This window comes from Solea senegalensis, linkage group LG2 (genome assembly GCF_019176455.1).
Source record: "Solea senegalensis isolate Sse05_10M linkage group LG2, IFAPA_SoseM_1, whole genome shotgun sequence".
Taxonomy (NCBI): Eukaryota; Metazoa; Chordata; class Actinopteri; order Pleuronectiformes; family Soleidae; genus Solea; species Solea senegalensis.
In genome coordinates, this window is record NC_058022.1 from 5,105,513 (window position 1) to 5,126,894 (window position 21,382).

The window sequence follows — 21,382 nt, forward strand, 5'->3', positions numbered from 1 at the left end:
TTTACTTAAGTAAAAGTAATGGTCTAAAAATGTACTCAAGTAAAAGTGAAAAAGTAGCTGAAATGTACTCAGAGTAAAAGTTACCTTTTTAACAAGGGGACACAAATCTCACGTGAATTGTTTTTAATTAAAAAATAAAAGTGTTGACAAGATAAAATATGTTACATTACATTACATTACATGTCATTTAGCAGACGCTTTTATCCAAAGCGACTTACAATGGAATGGATGTTAACACATAATGTCACAAATGCTTTAATTTTCTCCTTAATTAGCACCAATTCACCTGTCCTCGTCCCTCACCTGTCCTCATCATTCACTGCCCAGGTTGTGTGTCGCCATAATTGTTTTACTCAGTAACAGATGTGTATAGTACTTCCAAAAAAAATCCTTAAATTCATTACTTTCCACCTCTGGTCAAAGGTGATACTTGAAGTGGACTGGGAAAAAACACAGCTGGTGTTGTAAACATAGATAACGGAAAATGCTTCATATTCACACAGTGTCTTCTAATAGGAAACTATAAAAGTGAGTGACTAGAAACTTTATAGTATATTCCACCAGTGTGTTTACTGGTGTAGCTCCTTGGCTCAAACTGTTCCCACAATTCCCCTCTGCAAATCTCTTCATTTCCTGGCTTCATGAGTCACAGGACCGAATTGCCGCTCTATCAGCAGGATGTGATTTGAGGGAAAAGTATGTATTCATTAAATACCCAGGGGGCAAAAAGTCAGCAAAGTCCTCTCCTAATTCCTTACAGCATCAATGCCAGAGGCTTGAAGTACTGCCTTGATTACACCAATTTAAACCTCCCACCCACCCCGAGAGGAAGACATGTAATTACACTATTTACTTCGCTGTGCTCTCCTCATTCAAGACACAAGTAAACATGTAAACTCTGTTTTCCTTCTGTTCCACATATTTTTAGCACATTCATAATATGACTTGTGACTGAAGGGTCAACGGCTGACCAAGGTACTCAAATCCCCATTACTCATAAATACTCATAAATGGACACTCTAAATTGACCCCAGCCACAAAGGTCACATCTAGTGTACTCCTTGTGCCGGTCCCAAACCCAGATATATGGAAGGGCTCGACAGGAAGGCATAAAAAAAATCTCTGCGAAATCAAACGTGGGTGTCATCCACTGTGGCGGACCCCTAGAGAGGGAGGAGCCAAAACTCTATATAACTGTTACAGACACACTTAGTAATGTCATCTAATACACGTTATGAGATTTCGTCTTCATATTCAGATTACTCTTATATATTATAGTATTAGGGACCTCCTGACCCTGACTCAATCTTTTTACTATTGATTATCTGCCGATTCTGAGTACTGATCTCTACTGATCTTGTGTTTGTTTAGATAACGGCAACAGTATATCTTTTTCTCTTTTTTTTGAAGGTCACTGTTTGTTAAATTGAGAGAGGGAGAGAGAGAGAGAGAACACACATGTATGAAAATGTTGTTTACTGAACAGGTGCTTTTAATAGCCGGTTAAAGTAGTATTGTGATGAAACGCTAAAAGTATTGTGAGAAAACGCTAAAAGTATTGTGAGGAAATGCTAAAAGTATTGTGAGGAAAGGCTAAACGTATTGTGAGAAAACGCTAAAAGTATTGTGAGGAAATGCTAAATGTATTGTGCTAAAAGTATTGTGAGGAAACACTAAAAGCATTGTCAGGAAATGCTAAAAGCATTGTGCTAAAAGTATTGTCAGGAAATGATAAAAGTATTGTGCTAAAAGTATGTGAGGAAACGCTAAATGTATTGTGAGAAAACGCTAAAAGTATTGTGAGGAAATGCTAAACGTATTGTGCTAAAAGTATTATGAGGAAAGGCTAAAAATACTGTGAGGAAATGCTAAAAGTTTGGTGAGAAAGTGCTAAAAGTATTGTGAGGAAACGCTAAAAGTATTGTGGGGAAATGCTAAACGTATTGTGCTAAAAGTATTATGAGGAAAGGCTAAAAATACTGTGAGGAAATGCTAAAAGTTTGGTGAGGAAGTGCTAAAAGTATTGTGCTAAAGTATGTGAGGAAACGCTAAATGTATTGTGCTAAAAGTATTATGAGGAAACACTAAAAGTATTGTGAGGACATGCTAAAAGTATTGTGGTAAAGGTGAGGAAACGCTAAAAGTATTGTGCTAAAAGTTTTGTGAGGAATCTCTAAAAGTATTGTGAGGAAATGCTAAAAGTATCTCCTTCACTGGAGATAAAGGACCTGCTTGAAACACCTGATTTAAATACAAAGGTGTGTCGTAGAAAGATAACGGTGTGTTTCATTTACATTGTCTGTCACGGCTTCAGTTCATGCTTTGGCCAAAGGCTCCATCCCCACATTGTCACATTCTTAATCCTCTCTGCATTACTATAAAGTGCTACTCTCACTCACATTGAGATATGAATGACTTGTACAGTTAGTGAAAACAGAGCTGATTGTCACATTTGTACAAAGAGCTGCGTGACACTGTGTGGAGGACACGTAAGAACAGAAGCTCCTCACTGTTACAGGCTCATAATGACGTGCTTTTACAGCTGCCTGATGGAAACATTAACTCAACACTTCCACACTCTACTTTACTTTTACCATGCTTTTTTTTAGCTTCACTCCAACGTTTTAAAATGCTTGTATTTGTTTTTAAATAATCTGCCTTTGCATATTAGACAGGCCACCATCTTAACATCAATAACCTTTGTTATACTGATACTGAAGAAAATAATATAATGATAAACTGTTATTGAATTATTGCCTGTGCAATAATCCACACCAGCAGGCTGGTTACAGCAAAGGTTATTACTACTTTTTACTACTTTTTCCTCCTTTTTTTCTGCTCTAGCTCTTATGTCAGTGAGGCCTCATCAATGAAATAAAACATAAGTGGACATAGTCACAGAGGGAGCAGTGGATTCATTTAAAAGATGCAACACAACTGCAGAAAATGAATAAAGTCCTCCATCTGCTGGCCAACTAAAGAAAGACACATTCATTCTGTCACACAGAGAGATTAAAGAATTTTAATTCAACCTTAAGGCATAAAAACCCTTAAGAGTAAATTAAAACAATATTCACACGTGTGTTGCAACTTTCTCATGAGGAAAAGAACAAAATGCTATTTGGTGTTTTGTTATAGAGGAAAAATAAAGATTTAAAATTAAAGAAATAGTCTCATGATCATTCCCATGTCAAGTCACTTGATGCTTTTTTTTCGTTTCCAAATGTCTTTTTGCCTGGTGAGTATGAATGTGTGATTAGATTTGTGTCACAGATGATGAAATTTCCTTTATTCACGTGGAAAGAAATGTTGATTCCATTTGCATCCCGTGACTTTCATGGTGTCATTCAAGTCTTCATTCAAGTAGTTGTTTGAATGCTTTTTGAAAACGTCTTAACCACAGACACAGATTTGGAAACAGACACTCTTGTCGTGGAAAAAGTAAAAAAGTCCTATAATAATACTCCTGTCTGAAAACCATGGGGTGTTCAGGCTTGGATGAAAACATTCACTCCTTTCTTGTGACATGGTTAGTTTTGTCTTGTTTTTTGGGGTGCTGTGTTTCCCGTGAATCCTTGTAAATAGATTTTTCCAACTTGTTGCCACATCCTGTAATTATTTAAATGGGTTTTTGTAACATGATGTCATTTCCTGTAAATATCCTGTTTATGCCTCCATCCTGATGAACGCCTGAGTTGCGGCTCCAACTTGTCTTTGCATATTTTCTTACATTTTGTCATGCGTTAGACCACACCTGTAACCTGTCAGAATAAAGAAGTGGTCACCAACTGCATTAATGTCCAGCCCAGAACTCTAGATGAATCCATAAATCTGGTTATTTTTAAAAAATGTTTTATAAATTGTTTGCTTTTGTCCACAAACATTACAAATTCATGCAGAATTCAAAACTTTTATTCTGAAAAAAGATAAACTGAGTCAAAGAGCAGTTTTAAAACACTAGTAACAGTATTTTATAATAACAGTTGACATTTTTGTACAGTATTGAATAGTTAAGATAAGTAGAAAAATAACAGGTTTTGTCTGATGAAGAAATGATATGTTTTTACTTTGCCGACCGCTGACTTAAAGGCTGTGGTTATCATTTCTTCCAATTCCTCCAATTACAGCATCAATATTCTGCTTTGTTGTTCAGTTTAAAAAAGTCAGATAAAAATCTGACTTTGGTAGTGATCTCTTTTCACCACTAGAGGCCAGTGCTGATTCACATTCCACAGTCCATACCAGGTCCCTTCAATTAAGATTTGTTTCCATAACAAGTAAAAACACAACATCCTAGAGGGCTGCAGAACCTTGTGAGATGTTTTTAAGCACAAATCCCCTTTCTAGGTTTTTGCTTGAATGAGTTTGTCCCCTGACTTTGCATTTAATGAACTAAAACAAACAGAAAAACAAACACTATTATTTATCTACGTGTGGTCCTGCTGTAATTCATATGTGCACAGGTGGGCAAAAATGATGAGCCAAACATAACAGGGATTTTCATTTATAAATAATAATTGTCCCTAGCGTGAAGGATGATATAAGATGATCTCATTGTCCCTCACTTACAGAAAATCAATATTCTCATCTCATCAATTTGCAGCAGGGACTGATGTCATCAGTAATGTGGCTGCAGTGCCTTTTTGAGCAAATTTAAACTGAGGAAAATAAACCATAAATAAAATAAGTAAATATCTGCCACAGCTTTTTTCGGTTCAATGTAAGACTGTTGTCATTATATCAGCTGCAGCTCAATGTTTGCTATGTTTGCCACCTGTGTGAGGAGTGAGGAGGGCGTTATTGATTATTCCAGATGAGCAAGTATTTGGATCCAAAATGACAGGTTAACCTGAGGCTCTGTTTAAATGTCATGAGCTGGGTGTTTGTCTGTCTGTTGTTGATGCTAATTTAAAAAAAAACAACAACAACAAAAAACAGTAATAGCGCTCAATAATTCTTAATTTTTTTGTTTACTGAAATTTTCAAGCCATTTCACTAATTACCTACAGACTGATCATCTGACTTACCTACCTACCGACCGTACAACCTATCCTCTGACCTACCGACCTACTGATTGACCTACCTACCTACTGACCGACTGACCAACCTTCCGATCTACCTAGCTACTGACTGGCCGACTGACCTACCTACCTACAGACCATACAACCTATCAACCAACTGACCTACCTACTGACTGACCTACCTACCTACTGACTGACCGACCTACCTAACTACTGAATGACCAACTGACCTACCTGCCGACTGTACAACCTATCAACCTACCTACCAACCTTCTAACTGACCTACCTACCTACCCACCTACCTTCTGACCGACTGACCTACCTACCGACCGTACAACCTATCAACCGACTGACCTACCTACCTACTGACCGACCGATCTACCTAACTACTGAATGACTGACTGACCTACCTACTGACTGTACAACCTATCAACCTACCTACCAACCTTGTAACTGACTGACCAACCTGCCTACTGACGGACCTACACGCAGACCTACCTACCAAACAACTCAATCGATCAATAATTTTAATGACTACCATAGATTCCAGCTTTCTGATTGTGGAGTCGTCTGCATGATTGGCCTGATGCTCTGAGGCCCTGATGTTTTGACTTTGTAAAGTGAACGCCCCTTAATAAAAGTGTTTAGTTTTGAGGTTCTGTCAGTGAACGTCACAAGGAGAGAGAAGTGTATGAACAGACGCACTGTATTTGTTTGGAATCATCACTGTGATTAAGATATGCAACGCGAACAACACGCTAACTGTGTTTACTCCTCTGCCCTACAGCGACGCCGCAGAGGCTGATCCATAATAATAATCCCAGCTGGAGAAAAACAACATCTGGGTGTGGAGAGAAGGGAGAGGGAGAAGTCTCAGTGGGTGGGGGGTGGGGGTGCGGTGGTACGGCAGATGGTGACACTGCAGCAGCACTTCTCCAGGTAACACCTTCACCACACAACAACACGCTTGTGTTTCTGAACCGAAATGATGTTACTTTATATCTACAGATTGTCAACATGATGGTGTTTTAACCACTTGTGGTGATGATTACTGTTTCCTGGTTATGACTGTGATCATAAGGTTTAGGAGGAAACCCCCACCTGGTTATGGCTGGTTAAAAATGTTGTGATTGTTCCTCATTGTGTTTATATCCTGCTCATAAAAAAATCCCCCACAGTGTTGAAATGTGTCCTTAAAACTGTACCATTATGTCCTTGAAACATTGGCTTGTGTGGTGGACGTCTTGATAATGGTGCAAACAAAGTTCTTAATTGGTCTCCTGGTACCAGCAACTCCACCAACTCTTGGTGAGAACTCTGTCTACTGATGACTTGTTTTGACACAGTGTGCAACCTTTGGTGGTTTGTTTATGTTAATTTTCTGCCTCGGATTGGTCTTTGTGAAGAGAGAGGATGTGACATTATTTGTATGTAACCTGAAAACTCTGTCTCTGTCAAGCGACGGTCACGCTGTTACCCTTGAGAATATGAAATCTTGAGTTTTGCCGTTCAACCAGCGCCATATTGAGGTCTTGCTATTGGACATGCACAAACACGCAAAAGAAACTACTCCAAAAAGGAATAGGAAGAAGCCTAAGATTATTAAATCCTACCCCTTCTCCACTATTTAGCAACTAGATACACTAAAAGAAATGTGTAAAGTAAATAAATAATCTGTGAAACCATATTGAACAGTGTCGCTTGGACATTTGCTTTAACTCCGTTCTTCATCTGTTCCACAGCTTCACACCACTTATCGAGATACAGAAGGTTTCTAATGTGGTACGAACACAAATATGTTTTAAACTTAGTTATATCGCCCTTCTCTGTTAAAAAAACAATTTATGAATATTGCCAGGGAGTAGGTTGTTTGTCCATTTACAACATTATTGGGTACATTTCATACTAAGTTGCTACCTTTGAGTGTTTTTGCCTAAAGACGAGCAGATTTCCGTCGCTTCAGTTACGTCAGCACTGATACGACAGTATCACAGCACATAAAAACACACCGCACCCACAACTCAGTGTCAAAAAAAGGGCAGTAAACATGATGCATAGCATGCATTCATTAAAGACTAAATAACAAATGTGACAAACTGCGGTGCTTCTGCGGAGACGTCCAACAGTTTCATTAATGTAAGAGCCACACTGTGCTGTTTGTAGAGGGTGTTTGAATGAAAAACATTTACTTCCTTTTATTGGACACTAAAACATGATATAAAATGTCGAGCTTCTGCGGCGAGAGACTAACCACTGTGTTCCAAACGTATCGATTTCCCTTCCCAGGATGTGATAAAGGGAAATAATAACTGGAGCATTAACTCCAGCCGACTGTTAAGCTACTGATCCAGGTCCCATCTGCATATACTGTATATGCTCAGTAAAGTTTTAAGATTAGCTCACAATGATTTGCAACTGAGTTAATTCGGCTCTGCCCTGGAGAAGATATTTGAACAGCTGCACAGTGTTTTGAGAAATCTGACAGAAAGTAAGAAGAAGTTCTGTGTATTTTTGAGTAATTAAGTGCAGCGCCAGCAGGTGGCGCTATGCCTTTGACTTAGTTTTTATGTGGGGATGATTTTTGACCCGGTCTCTTCTCTCATGTTTGGAGTTTTATGCAGATTGGACAATCTAAGGCCACTTCCTGTTTTGTGGCAAAACGGCGACTAAATTCAAAATGGCTGACTTCCTGTTGAAGTTCATGCTTGTAGACGTGTCTTGCATGGGCGTCTTTGTGAGGGCCAAAAAACTTTGTGGCTGGTCCTCACGTTCTGTGTGTTTGTGTGTGTGTGTGTGTGTGTGTGTACATGTCTTTAATAGGCTGCATGGACCAACTGTCAAACAAACATATATTTGTGAGGACATTTTGACCTTGTGAGGACACTTTAGCTGGTCCACATCTCTTTATACAGTTAGGGATGATACTACTGATTGACCTACCTATCTACTTTATCACTAGGGTAGTAAGGAGCGAGAGAATGATGCTGCACCAACATGTGTGTGTGTGTTTTATTTAAAAACATGGCTAAGTTGAACAACCCAAATAACATCTCACCAGTAGATTCCCTCATAACGTGATGGATGATGCAGCATTTCTCAAATCATTACTCCCCTGAAATTACTTTCTGTTACTAATCAGCGTTGCATCATTGGGTCGTGGATGTGGGAAAAAGAACCCGCTGCAGGTCAGGTCATGTCACGGTGAGCGGGTCCCGGCGCTGCCGTCGAGTGCAGTCGGTGCAAATGATGAAGTGTGAAGACATTCTATCAAAAGGGAAATGTTCCTTTAACACACGAACCTCCATCTGTGTGTGTGTGTGTGTGTGTGTGTGTGTGTGTGTATCAACTCCTCATTCCCTCACTCCTGTGCAACCCTGCATCCAATCAGCAGTCTTCATTACTGTGTCCACTGGCCTGGAAAAATAATGCCGTACTGCAGAAGCCGTTAACATCACCATTCAGTCATAATTAGTGACATAACCTGTTACATAAAGGCTCGGTCAATGATCCATATGTAAACAAAGGTGCAGAACCGGCGTTAAAATTCCAAACAGCACTGAACAAGCGTATAGTTCCTGTTATGATGAGCTGAGAAACAGGTAAAATGCAGATTGTTATTAGTCACTTAGTCAGTTAATCACACACTTTGGTCCAGACTGAAATATTCAGTGAATGGGTGAGAGCAGAGGTGTCAAAGCCACTTAATATCATATTTTTAAAGAAAACGTTGTATTCTATTCTTTTAAACACAACCAGGATTCATCTTCCATAAAGATATCAAACTAACCAGTCTGTTTCTATTTCTTTATCTTTTTTAGCATGGAGGAGACAGTACAAACACTACTACAGAACCAGGACTCACTGGACGGCCCCAAGGTCGACCCACTGGACCTCATGAAAGCATACAAGGTACAGAAAGGACGCCCATTCAACCCATACAACCGGGATTGTATGATGATGTAAACAATGGACACTTGTTGCAGATACTGATGTGACACAAAACTTGCGATATCCTCTGTTTCAGTACGTGTTCCACTATACAGTTCCAGCGCGGCTCTACTCGGTTTGGTATGGTTTTCCATTACTGTAGTACCTCCTCAACGTGGGCGGAGTCATCATAGCACGACGGAATGAAACTGCTGTGATGTTGTATTATACACAAAACACACAAACTATTGACTTGTAAAGCAGTTGTTTTCGGTGTAACTGAATCATTAGAATCATTTCATTAAATACATTTGTTCACAGAATCGTTCAGTACTTCCTGCATGAACGGAGATACAGAGATCTCCGGCTTTCAGCAGTGCTGTCGCTTGAGATTTTAGACATTTTAGACATTTCCTTTCCTAAATGTTGGAGATTAATGCATGCCTTCAGGGTTTTTAAGACTTTTTAACTGATCTACAGTTCGGCATTGTTTGGCTTGATTCTTGTGTCGGGCGTCTCATGACTCTTCCAGGTCGTCAGTTTGTTGACATCACACTTTAGTATCGGCTCAGCTTGCAACCTCACCAGAGCAGGTACTAAAAAAACCCACCAGGTACTATTGCTAATGCAAAAGCAAAAAAAGAGTCAAGCCGTTCAGAGCCGAGCCGTGCTGGAACTGTGTAGTGGAAAAGCGCCATCATTTCTATCTTGTATATCCCCTGCGTCACTACCAAATGTTTTCTGTTGTTGTTGATGAGTCATGCGGAAATCTATATGTGCGCACGAGTGCCTTTTGAAAGGGCAGTCGTGTTCAGACACAGTACACTTATGGTTCTGAATGTAAACCGTGAAATTAATCACATTTGAACCACGTAGCTGGTAAATCTGAACATAACCTAAATCTCCTTGGCACTGCATTAAAAAAGCAAGATAAAACATCCCACGTGGAGGCTTTTTTCAATCTTATACCGGTGACATCATTTGTTGCTGCCCTATTTTGACAATAATCAAATAATTAATTATAAAAAAAACGTGTGATTATTTATATAATACAGTATATAATTATATTTTTTTGTGTTGCAACTTTTAATGTGAAAGAATGAATCAGGGAACAAGGCAAAAGTGCTGTACTGATGGAGCAAGTGTTGTGGAAAAATACCTAATACTGAATTTATTCGGACATATTACAAACACGGACACAGCTGTCTCTTCTCATTAGCTGGATATCTTTATTTACCTTGGTCACTATTCGAGTATCGATGGTATTTTCAGTGTTTGCTGGCGGTTGATAATTAGTCAGTGATGCAGATCAGTGAACCAGTGCCGGTTCATTCTCAGTGGGAAGCGACTCCATTTACACATATTACACCTTAATTCCACTGATGTTTAGCAAAGTAAAAGCACCATTGATGCAGTATTTGGTGTGTTGTTGCATTATTACTGATATCTTTGTGATTAATCTTTCATGCGCCCACGCTGCATTATTCCAGGACAAACTCTTAGAGGAAATGTGGAAGCAGCAGGACAATCTGGAGGCTCCTGCAGCCGCGGCAGCAGACGTGCCCGCCTCGCCCGAGGCCAGCGGTGGATCTGAGGAGAATTCAAAGGACAGCAATCCCCTGCTAGAGCGACTCAGAGCCCTGGAGGTAAAGCAGATTGCATGTTTTGCTTCTTACCCTTCCCACAAGTGTTCTCCATTCTCCGACAATTGTCATCAGACCTGAAATGTCACGTTGATTGATTGATAAAATGATGTGACAGCATGTTTCATTAGATTAAATTGAATTAAATAGGTTTCACTTGACATGTATAGACACTTGGGGTCAGTTTTTGTGTCATCATTAAGAAGGATTATAGAAAACATCAGGATTGTTGAAGAAATATTTTTGTAAAATATTTATTTGCATTTTCAATTCAAGAACATTTCTCAGAGGCTGAATTCACAGAATCACAGAACTTATATTTATTTGATAGAAAAACAACTCAAACTGATTAATCAATGATCAAATAGTTAATAATTATAGTTGATTACAAGCTGTTCAGTTAGTCTGTTACTTTTATTTTTACCAGATCAAATCCTGTCCTTTATCTTAAAGCTGCAGTACGTAACTTATTTTTGTTGTTGTTGTTGTTGTTATTGTTGTTGATGATTTGGTCTTCATGAAAAGCCAAAAACAGGCTCTGGTAAGCAACAGCATCAGACCTCACTGAGGGAGCGTTTGTGTGTATACAGTGGTAGCGCCGGGGCGAGCGGGGACAAAAGACATTGTAACAACAACTTGGGGTTAAAAATGTAATATTCTAGTTAATGGACATGTAGAGCAACCATAAAACAAGTAGAATTAGTCTTCTGGTTTTTCTTTGTACGGTGAATCTAACCAATTACCAAAGTATCAATTCAATGAACTGCCATTAGGGGCCAAAAAAGAACTCAGTTTGAAACTCTAAGGGAAAATGAACCCACTTCTCATTTGATCTATAGCATTTGCAGGAAACAGCTCAACAGCTCATGATGTAGATTATGTTTCCATTTTGAGGAAAATATGTCACAACTCCTGGATTATCTGTGCGCTATTTGTTGGTCATTCATTTTGTTTGGACTTTTTTGTTTCTGGTTTCCTGTTTTATTTTCTCCTCCGCCCTAATGTGATTCACCTGTGTCCTATTTGTCTCACCTGTGTCTGATTATCCCTGATTTTTCCACACTGTGGGACAGAATAAACAAAAGAGTGCAGACAAGAGTGGACACCAGTGTGATCAACTGCTTGTGCCGTCTAGTTTTGACTGGTTCACTTGATGTCTGTGAACTTCTGTTTTAAAAAACTGACATGACGCCGGTCAAATCCCAAAGAGCTTTTGTTTGTTTTGGAGCTGAAAGACGGATCTGACAATAAATCTCGGGGAAACATTTCTACAGTCAGGTGGTAGAACTTTACAAAGAAATAGAAGACAAAACAAGTACAATCCGTTTTTCATTATAAGCATCTTTGAATATCCACAAATAATGTGACCCCATTATGTTGAAGAGTGATTCCAGCAGCAGGGGAGCAGCAGCAGACACAGGACATATTGGCATTCAGGAGGTGATAATTAAAATGCTGACAGGGTATTTAACATTTGGAGGCAGTGTTCCAGTGAATGTACAGTACTGTCCCACCGTCCCCGCTGAAGAGGTAATAGGATTCAGTATCTCTTGAGGCGTCTCAGGTAATCATTAGTGACCACATTGCTTTATCTACTGCGGCAAAAAAAAAAATCCTGCTTATCAGTGTTTCACCACCTTGTTAAAAACCCCAGAAAGAGTTGAAGTTATTTTTCAGTCATGATGCTGCTGCAGGTGTTGTTAGCTGCGAGCAGATGTGAGGATTGTAGGATGTAACACCTCTGAACACAGAGGTGTTACATCCTACAATCAGAGTCTGTGAGACAAAGAAAAGTTATTATTGGACAAATAAATGAAACGTATTCACAAAACCCTGTGCAAATACTCTGATGTCCATCATGGATACATGGGTTTATTGTCAGGTGTTTTCATCATATCTTATACATTTGCTATGCCCTTTATACAGGATCTGCTTATATTTAACTCACCATACAGTTAATTGCACTAATATGTCAGAATATAAGGTGAAGCTCAGCGTGAACTCTGGTGGTCACAGGTGTAAAAGATCTAATTAAAAATGGCTTGTTCTAGAACAAGTTATTTCCTATGTATTTTCCTGCTAACGAGACCAAAACATCATGGAAACTCCACGCCAGCCAGTTCCCAAATCTAATTTTGAACTGGCCGGCGTCGGTTCCTTTCAAACTGGTATGCGCATGGGCTGGTTCGCCAGAATGCACCAAGGTTCAGAGGCTCCAGAATGACACCAGAACCAGAACCACAGTGCTTTCAGACAGACAACAAACAGGGGAAGAGGCTCTGAACCTTTAAGACCCTCAGTTCCAAATATCTTCTCTATCAATCTATCCATGTTCTGCCACTTTATCCTCCACCTGAGAGTCACTGGGGGCATACTGTAGGGTAAAAGGTGGGGTACACATAGAGACAAACAACCTTCCACTCTCACACTCGCACATACGGTCAATTTAGAGAGTCCAATTTTTCTTAATCCCCAAATCTGCATGTTTTGGACTGTGGGAGGAAACCAGGGAACCTGTAGAAAACCAATGCAAACTCTATTGACACATTATTTACCTACATAAGGTTTGTTCTGGTTCATTCTCTGCACCAAAAGTCCACAGAGAAAATCTATGGACTTGTGTGGAGATGGGAGCTGTAGTCTACTGCTGTAGAAACATCTTAATCAGATGCACCTGATACAAACTGCAAGCAAAATGTCATTTGAATCAGAGTGTCATATTTCAGTTTTATAGTTCATCTTTAATTTTGCCTTGTCATTAGATGGCGCGAATGCAGATAGAGTGTAAAGTGAGGGGCTCCGGATCCTGTCCTGCATGTGCTTTGACTGCAAATACTTTAATGGTGTAAGCGGCTTCCTGATAATGTCACGCTCACTTTAATTACCAGCATGACTTTGTGCTGAATTATTAAACATCGTCATCATTTCTGTGATATTTCTACAAAAGCCTGCGTCATTCCCACTCGCTGTCACTGATTATCTTGAAGAATGAAGTGGCCTCTTAAAGAAGGAACTTGTCTACTCTTGGTGAGCCTAATGGATAAATGTGAGTGCATTATGTGGTTTTCTGTTGCTGCTTCATGGTGGCTGCCTTTACTGCACCCACATTTGCAAATTTAACTGAGTTCCACATTTATTTGGAAACACAGCCACCGGAGCGCACTTGACTACGCTCCATGTCACGAAACATGAAGAGTTTCCTCCGAGGACCATAAAGAAGCACATCAGTAATAAAAACAGACTGAGATTGCCGGGGGTTTTGACAGGAGGAGGAGAAGAGTCACTTTTTCTTGGAATTTAATGTCATAGTTAAGCCAAGAGCCCTGATGTGATGCTCTTTGGAAAACAAGCAGATAGCAGATAGATAGATAGATAGATAGATAGGTAGATAAATAGATAGATAGATAGATAGATAGATAGATAGATAGATAGATAGATAGATAGATAGATTGATAGATTGCCATTTGTGTGATTTTTGTCAACCTGTTATTCAGAGGTTTTGCCCTGAAGCACTTCCATGAAATCACAGCAGCTCATGTGGCTGTTTTTTTTTTTAAGATTTACTGGATTGTTCACTTGAGTGGAAAGTCCAATCCTGATTTCCCAGAATCCTCTCTCTCCCTTGCTCCCTGTTGGGCAAAACAGCTGTCAGTGATTGAAATATACCTTACGCATCCCGAGTGAGCCCTACAGACACGGCGGGGCTCTGCAGTATAACGGAAATTTAAAGCGTCATTCGCTTAGGACCATCATTGTTTGGTGAGGCTGCAAATCCCACAGGGCTGCAGGTGCAGAGCCTGTCTGTCCGTCCGTCCGTCTGTCTGTCTGTCTGTTTCTCTGCATTAGAGTAGACATCATATCTTGCAGGTACTTGCAAAAACGACAGCATGTGTGTTTGACCTGAAAACTGTTTTTCCGTCTGTGCAGGCGGAGAATTCTGCTCTGTCGATGGAAAATGACAATCAGAGGAAGCAGTACGAGCGCTGTCTGGACGAGGTGAGTTGTTATAGGTTGTTATAAGTGCTATATACTATCCATAAGTATGTTTTTTTATAGTGTATTGTCACCTGAGCAGCCTGGACGTACGTTACAGAGGCAGCATGGTTTGTCCTTTAAGGCTGCTGTAGAAACATGGTGGCCTCTGTTGAAAATATATGTAAAAGGCTTTTTCTAAGGCTAAGAAGACCAAACAAGTTTCATTCTAAAGCGATGTGGATGCCTGAGCAATAAAAGGCATTAATACAGAAATGTAAAATGAAGATTTTTTTGAAGTGTGTACGAATGTCAAAAGTAAATAAACTCATATAACTAAAAATATAACTATATAACTATAAATATAACTAAAAACTCTAAATCAACAGCGGCTTCAATATATGGAGGAACTTAACAAAACTTGAACGTTAAAATGTGAAATTGTAACTTTTTCTCAAAGCACCAGCTCTGCAAACAAACAAGCTGCTTCCTTTTCTTTTAAAATGAAAGAAAAAGACTTGACAAAGTTATGTGGTGGTCAGTTCCTGCTGAATGGTCAGACAGCTTCTGCAGTCAAGAGACACTTTTCCACTCTTATCTGAAGTGTAAGTGAAGGCCATGGAGGACATTCTAGAGAGGGACATATCGAAGCAAGTGGACAAAAAAGCCCCGGGCTGATTTAAGAGTGAGAGCAGCAGGAGTGAGCCTCACTGCCTTCTCTCCTTCCACTCCACACTTTCTTCTGTCTCTTTCCAACTGCCAAGACCCTTTTCTTTTTTTTTAATAAATCATAGCAGTCCTCACTAATGGGCTTGTTACCATGGAGATCGCTGCCCATGAGAAATTCGTTTTTTTGGAACATTCAGACTTTCTGCTGAGAGGAATAATTTCTCCTCTGCTGCTTTGCAGACTTTAAACACACAAACTTGTTTTTATATCTTAGTGAGGACATAATGTATTCCTGAGGGCCTAACTTAACCCTTACCCTTACCCTAAACCTGAAAAGTTCTTTAAAGTTCTGGGGATCAGATTAAAAAATCAGTTTGTACAGTTTTTGGACCTCACAAAGATATAACTCCTCAAGTACACATACACACTGGTCTCTTTATTAGGTCCCACAACTTCTTATTAACACAAATGGCAGCGACTTGAGGCATTAATGCATTCAGACATTGTAAAGACAACCTGCTGAAGTTCAAAGTGAGCGTCAGAATGAGGGAAAAAAAGGGGATTTAAGTGAACCTGACATGGTTGATGGTGTCAGACAGGCTGGTCTGAGTATTTCAGAAACTGCTGATCGACTGCACATCTACACACAACCAGCTCATCCAGTTCACAGAGAAGAAAAAGACATCCAGTGAGTGGCAGTTCTGAGGGAACATGCCTTGTTGATATCAGAAGAGCCACAGGGGAGAAAAAAAATCAGAGTTCTTTCTCAGGCGAGATCAGTTTTACCCTTGAATTCGGGTTTCATGATTGATTGTAGTTCATGTAGTATGAGGCAGGGATGAGTGTGAAGGTGGAGAAGGCTCTGTTTCCTCTGAGGAGCGACAAAGTTCCTGCTGCAGCTGTGAACTTCAGTTTGTCAGGTCATTTCTCTGACAAAGCGTCTCCACTGGTGAAGAACAGGCTCCTCCCACAAACTGGTGTGAGTGACTTAATGACAAATGATTACGGTGATCCATCACTGAACATCCATCCATCCACTGTCTACCACTTTATCCTCCTCATGGGGGCACCAATCTGAGCTGACATAGGTCAAAAGACGGGGTCACGCCCCGGACAGGGCCAACATACAGAGACGGACAACCATTCACTCAGTGCTGTACTATAACATGTGCAAATACACATATCTGTACTCTGCTATTTATATTTCTAGCAGCTTTTACTTTTACTCCACTGCATTTCTATCTTCGTGACTCGTTACTACAAAATAAAATCAAAAGAAGAGTTGGTAATGGTCTGTATTTATATAGAGCTTTTCTAGTCTTGATGAGCTGCTTTACACTGCTGCATATATTTAAATATTACAGAAGATTGGACTTAAACACTAATTACACCTTTTTGACATTGTGATGTTCTGGACCTTAATTGGCTTTGAGGAAAAGTTCTCTATCTATGGCCCTCTCAGGGTTTTAATTGACTACCTCTGGGCTACGGCAGCAGAAGAGCACGCCAACCTCGTACCTAATAAAGCGACCAGTGTGCAAGTGTAGGTGTAATGTATGCACCTGCATAGGGAAATGAAAATAAGCAGTGTGCAGAGCTTTGGTGCTGCTTTATAGCCACAGAACTAGAAGTCAACACATTTGCTTGTGTTTTCTGTAAAGATGTTTACGGGATAGAAAAGTTATTCTGCTCTCAAATCCTAATTACTATGGACTGTGAAAAGAAAGAGACATTTTTTGACAGTTTTTTTTGGTTTATTTATGTGCTGAGGTCAAAGTTGCATATATTAACTGCAGGCAACTTTTTCACGATTTCACTCAATGGGAGCTTGTGATGCAACCCGCTGTCAATTTGTCCTCGCAGCATCTTCCGTGCCTTTAGATTCTCTCTGATGATGTTCTCAACGGGTCACTTTCGTTTAGAGTCTGGCTGCGTCTCCAAGCTTCACTGAGGAGGCTTTTCCTTCTCTTTTTTGAAAATCCATTTTTAAAACCAATGACCCGACTCATCAACACATTTATAACTTCTCATTTTGTTACTTTCTCTTTGTCTTCAAGGTGGCGAACCAGGTGGTCCAGGCTCTTCTCACACAGAAGGTTTGTCTCTGCTGTATGAAAGCAGAATTAAATCACACATTTCATAATAAAGAAGAGATGTGAAGCATCCAGTCAAAGAAAAGCCTTGACTGACTAACACAGACCAATGTAATAGCTTAACAGAAAACAAAACAATACATACAAATCTCTGGGGAAGAACAAGGAAAACGTCAATTCATTTAGTTTTTTGAATTTGGAATAAGTTCACATGATCAATTCTGAAACAAATTGTGCCGTTAAATCAGTTTAACAGTGTCGCTTATAATTGTAATTATTCTCAAATTGTGGAATGGAACAAATAACAGCAGCAGTCGAGCAGGAACACAAGTAAAGTGAGACTTAATGAGCGTCACTTTATCAGTAACTGAGAAACACACACACACACACACACACACAGAGTTGTGTGGAGCTGAGAGGCTTAATTAGCATCGAGTGAACTCATTCAGCAGCCGCTTGAATTTAGAAGTCAATTGTTGATTTTTTAAAAGTTTCACACAAATCATTCGACTTCAGTAATGTTATTTAAATAAATACAAGCACACTGCAGTAATATGAAGCACGTGAAAGTAACTCATCTGTGTTTAGATTGTTTCTTCAGAATAACTCAAGAAATTATGGAAAAAAAGTCGGGATGTTATGAGTAATCTTTCGAGACTGAAGTCATCTTTCGAGTATAAAGTCGTAATCTTTTGAGAATAAAGTCTTAATATATAAGAGAATAATGTCATAATATTATGAGAATAAAGTTTTAATATTATGAGAGAAAAAGTTGCATGATTTATTCTGAAAAGATCCATTTTATTTTATTTTCAGTTTGGCACTAATACTCCGTGGTACAATTTGTTTTATAGTTGCTACATTAAGTAATAATTGAAGTTCTAAAAACACAATGTTGTATCTGTTGCTCTGATATTTATTGTTTAATGTCACATGTATGTTGCATTATTCATCATATCCCTGTGTCCGTTAAATCAGCATATGTTGTATATGTATATTCCTCTGAAACGCCGTCATATTCACCAGGATCCGTGTGTTTCCCCCGCTCTCTGCTGTCTTTACACAGGACTTGAAAGAGGAATGTGTGAAGCTGCGGACGCGCGTGTTTGACTTGGAGCAGCAGAACCGCATACTGAGCGTGCTGTTCCAACAACGTGTCAAAATGTCCACGAGCCCCGTCTCCCAGGTAGGAGCACATGACGCAGTGGACACAAACAGAGACAGATATAGCTCGCGTCAAAGCTGTTTGAATTTTACATGAGCAGCGAGCTCCAATTCTAAAGGTTACTCACTTTCAAATGGACCACAGAGGAAGAGAAGGAAGAGAATCCCACCAAGAATTCAGCTCACTCTCAGTTGTCTGGTTCTGCAGCAAAGTTATGATAGTTTTTTATTTAGTTTTGACTTTTTGTTTTTAAAATGTGTTAGTTTTATGTCTTATAAATCCTTACTTTTAGGTAATCCTTACTTTTTAAGGTCATAATAATAAGGATTGTGTCATAAAAACCCAGCAAACGAACAACCACCTCTGAATCAGTCAGTCTAAAGTCTACAAGAAAGTAACCGGAAGTGCAAAATGTGCATCATAGTGCTGAGTTTGGATGCAGTTAGTGTGCAGTTAGGTAACAAATACAGCCAATAGACTAAAGACACACATGAACATAACAACATAAATAATAATAAATAACCCTCTTAAGACTAAGGTTATTATAGTTAACGAAAACTAACGAAATAACGAAAACTAAAATTGAAAAATTCATATTTCATACAAAATCCTTTTGGGTTCATATGAAATGTGTCTGGCTGGCAATTTTGAAAGGTTGTATTTTCATTCATCATAAAATGTTTATAAGTGAAAGATCTAAGTGAATTTTAATTTTGCTCATGTTTTTCTTCAGATTGAGCTTATTATTATTTATGTTGTTATGTTTATGTGTGTCTTTAGTCTCTTAGTTATCTTAGTTATCATATTTGTTATCTAACTGCATCCAACCTCAACACTATGATGCACATTTTATACTTCAGTCTACTTTCTTATATTTGATTCAGGCTATGGTCGTTCATCTGTCCTTTTAAAATGGCATCTACTCCAAATTACAAAACAAACACTAAAACTAATAAAAGCTAAACTAAATCTAAGCATTTACAAAAAATAAAAACTGAATAAAAACTGACGAACCCAACCCAAATACAAAAAGTCAAAACTTATTAAAAACTAAAACTATTGTAACCTTGCATAAGACACATCACTTTGTTTGTGAGCCTTTAGTCTTGGGAACAATAAACCCAATAAAAGAAACCCAATTAATTTAAAAAGATGAAGACTGAACACATTTTTGTTAGAATTTCAGTTACTTATCGTTTGTTTTTGTTTTTTTTCTATTTTTCGATTCTGTTTTTCCATTTGAGTTTTCGTTATTTCATTAGTTTCCATTAACTATAATTACCTCGTTCTGCAGCTTCAAAATAGGATCAGAAAATAGCCATTAGAAGCGTACAGTCAGAACAGAAGAGTCGTAGTTAATGTCACCGTGGTTTTGCTCGAATGCTCTCAAGTGACCTCTCATCCCGCTGCACAGACACTGTGCTGAACATGTGCCTTTAATTAAAATGCCTTCAACCACAGAAGAGGTTACGAGTACGAGGTTAAACACCGCAGACCTCCTTACAGCAGTGTTAGCCGTCTTGACAACTGATTGGTTCACTTGAGTTTCATCACTTACTGCACTGTGGAGCGCAAATCAATTTTCCGTCCGTTTAGTGTCCACCGCTTTAACTTTGACGGCCGATCCCAGCTGACAGCGTGTGTGGGAGGCGCTGTACAAACGTGAACAGGTCACACCAGGGTCAAACTGCTCCATTCACACCTGCGGTCAATTTAGAGTTCATTATTAAATAGGAAAAAAAGTGCAATTCTTATCAACATGGACTACAAGTAAAAGAATCATTATCAATCATCATAGCTCTTAGAACACAGAGCATTTTGGCTGTTTTTTCCATTACTATGTGTAAACATACAGAGGCTATAAGAATTGCAAGTGCAATGTAGAGTGTCTTAATGTATATTATTTTTTTAAGCACATCCTAGGCAATCTGATGAAAAAAAAACAATATTTTCACTAACTATATAAACACACCTAAGCAAAAAAGTACTCATAATGTTTAAAATCGGATTGAATTTGTGAAATTCTCTCCCCTTCTTCATATCCAGACAAGTCAAATTAGCCTACTCTCTGTAATCTCACTCCATTATCTAAAATACTAGCCTATTTTTCCAACTTTTTTTCTCATACATTTGACACTTTTAATCTCATAAATCTGTAACTTCATTCTTGTAGATTTGCCACTTAATGAAAAAATGTCAAGTTTGAAAACCAAGGTTTTTGACCAACAATGATTGTACCACATGATTGTAATTATGCTGTGATTGTTTGTAACCATAGTTGCATCCGGAGCTGTTTTTCCTCTAGTAATCAAAACGGATTACATTTTTGGTAAATTGGTAGAATTTATGGGCAACACTGAAATAATCACTAAGCAGAAAGGATCACCTCAGTTCTCGGCATGAGAACCAATTTTCTCTCAGAGACAGATTTGTTAATTAACTGTTAAACTTTCAACCGTACATGATGTGACAGAAATTCTCCCGTTTCAGATGGAAAGTCTTGGAATTCCCCCATGAGATCATTAAGTCGGCTGTGAGCCTAGCGGAGCAGCAAATGCTGTCCTTCATCTCTAACCTTTTTGTGTAAAGGTCAAACTCAGACAGACAGAATCACTGTGGAGATGCTCGGCTGCACATTAGGACATTTTTTCTCTCTCATTGTATTTAATCGAGGCTCTGGTTTGACATTGTTTGTCCGGCTGTTGCTTTGAATGTGAGAGAGTGTCACTGCTGCCTCGTCTGAGAAATAATAATAATAATAATGATGATAATAATAATTGATGATTGGCCAGTTTTAATTGTCCCCACACTGAGTCAGTTCTGTTTAAATCCAAATACTGTATATCTGGCAGGTTCAGCCAGTGGCTTCGGTGTTAATGTCCACATTTTACT

The 21,382-nt window shown here is 38.9% G+C and overlaps 1 protein-coding gene across 6 annotated transcripts in view; it reads left to right on the forward strand.

Annotated features, from left to right (window-relative positions):
- LOC122764682 (nck-associated protein 5-like) overlaps positions 1-21,382 on the forward strand; it is a 57,019-nt gene that overhangs the window by 13,559 nt on the left and 22,078 nt on the right. For 5 of the 6 annotated variants that reach the window (XM_044018628.1, XM_044018630.1, XM_044018627.1 and 2 more), the window contains 6 exons: positions 5,809-5,960; positions 8,840-8,930; positions 10,439-10,594; positions 14,519-14,587; positions 17,290-17,328; positions 18,392-18,511. In XM_044018628.1, the coding sequence (XP_043874563.1) occupies positions 5,932-5,960; positions 8,840-8,930; positions 10,439-10,594; positions 14,519-14,587; positions 17,290-17,328; positions 18,392-18,511 (504 nt within the window). In that variant the 5' untranslated portion in view covers positions 5,809-5,931. The remainder of the gene's footprint in view (positions 1-5,808; positions 5,961-8,839; positions 8,931-10,438; positions 10,595-14,518; positions 14,588-17,289; positions 17,329-18,391; positions 18,512-21,382) is intronic. The other variant, XM_044018632.1, reaches the window with a different exon arrangement.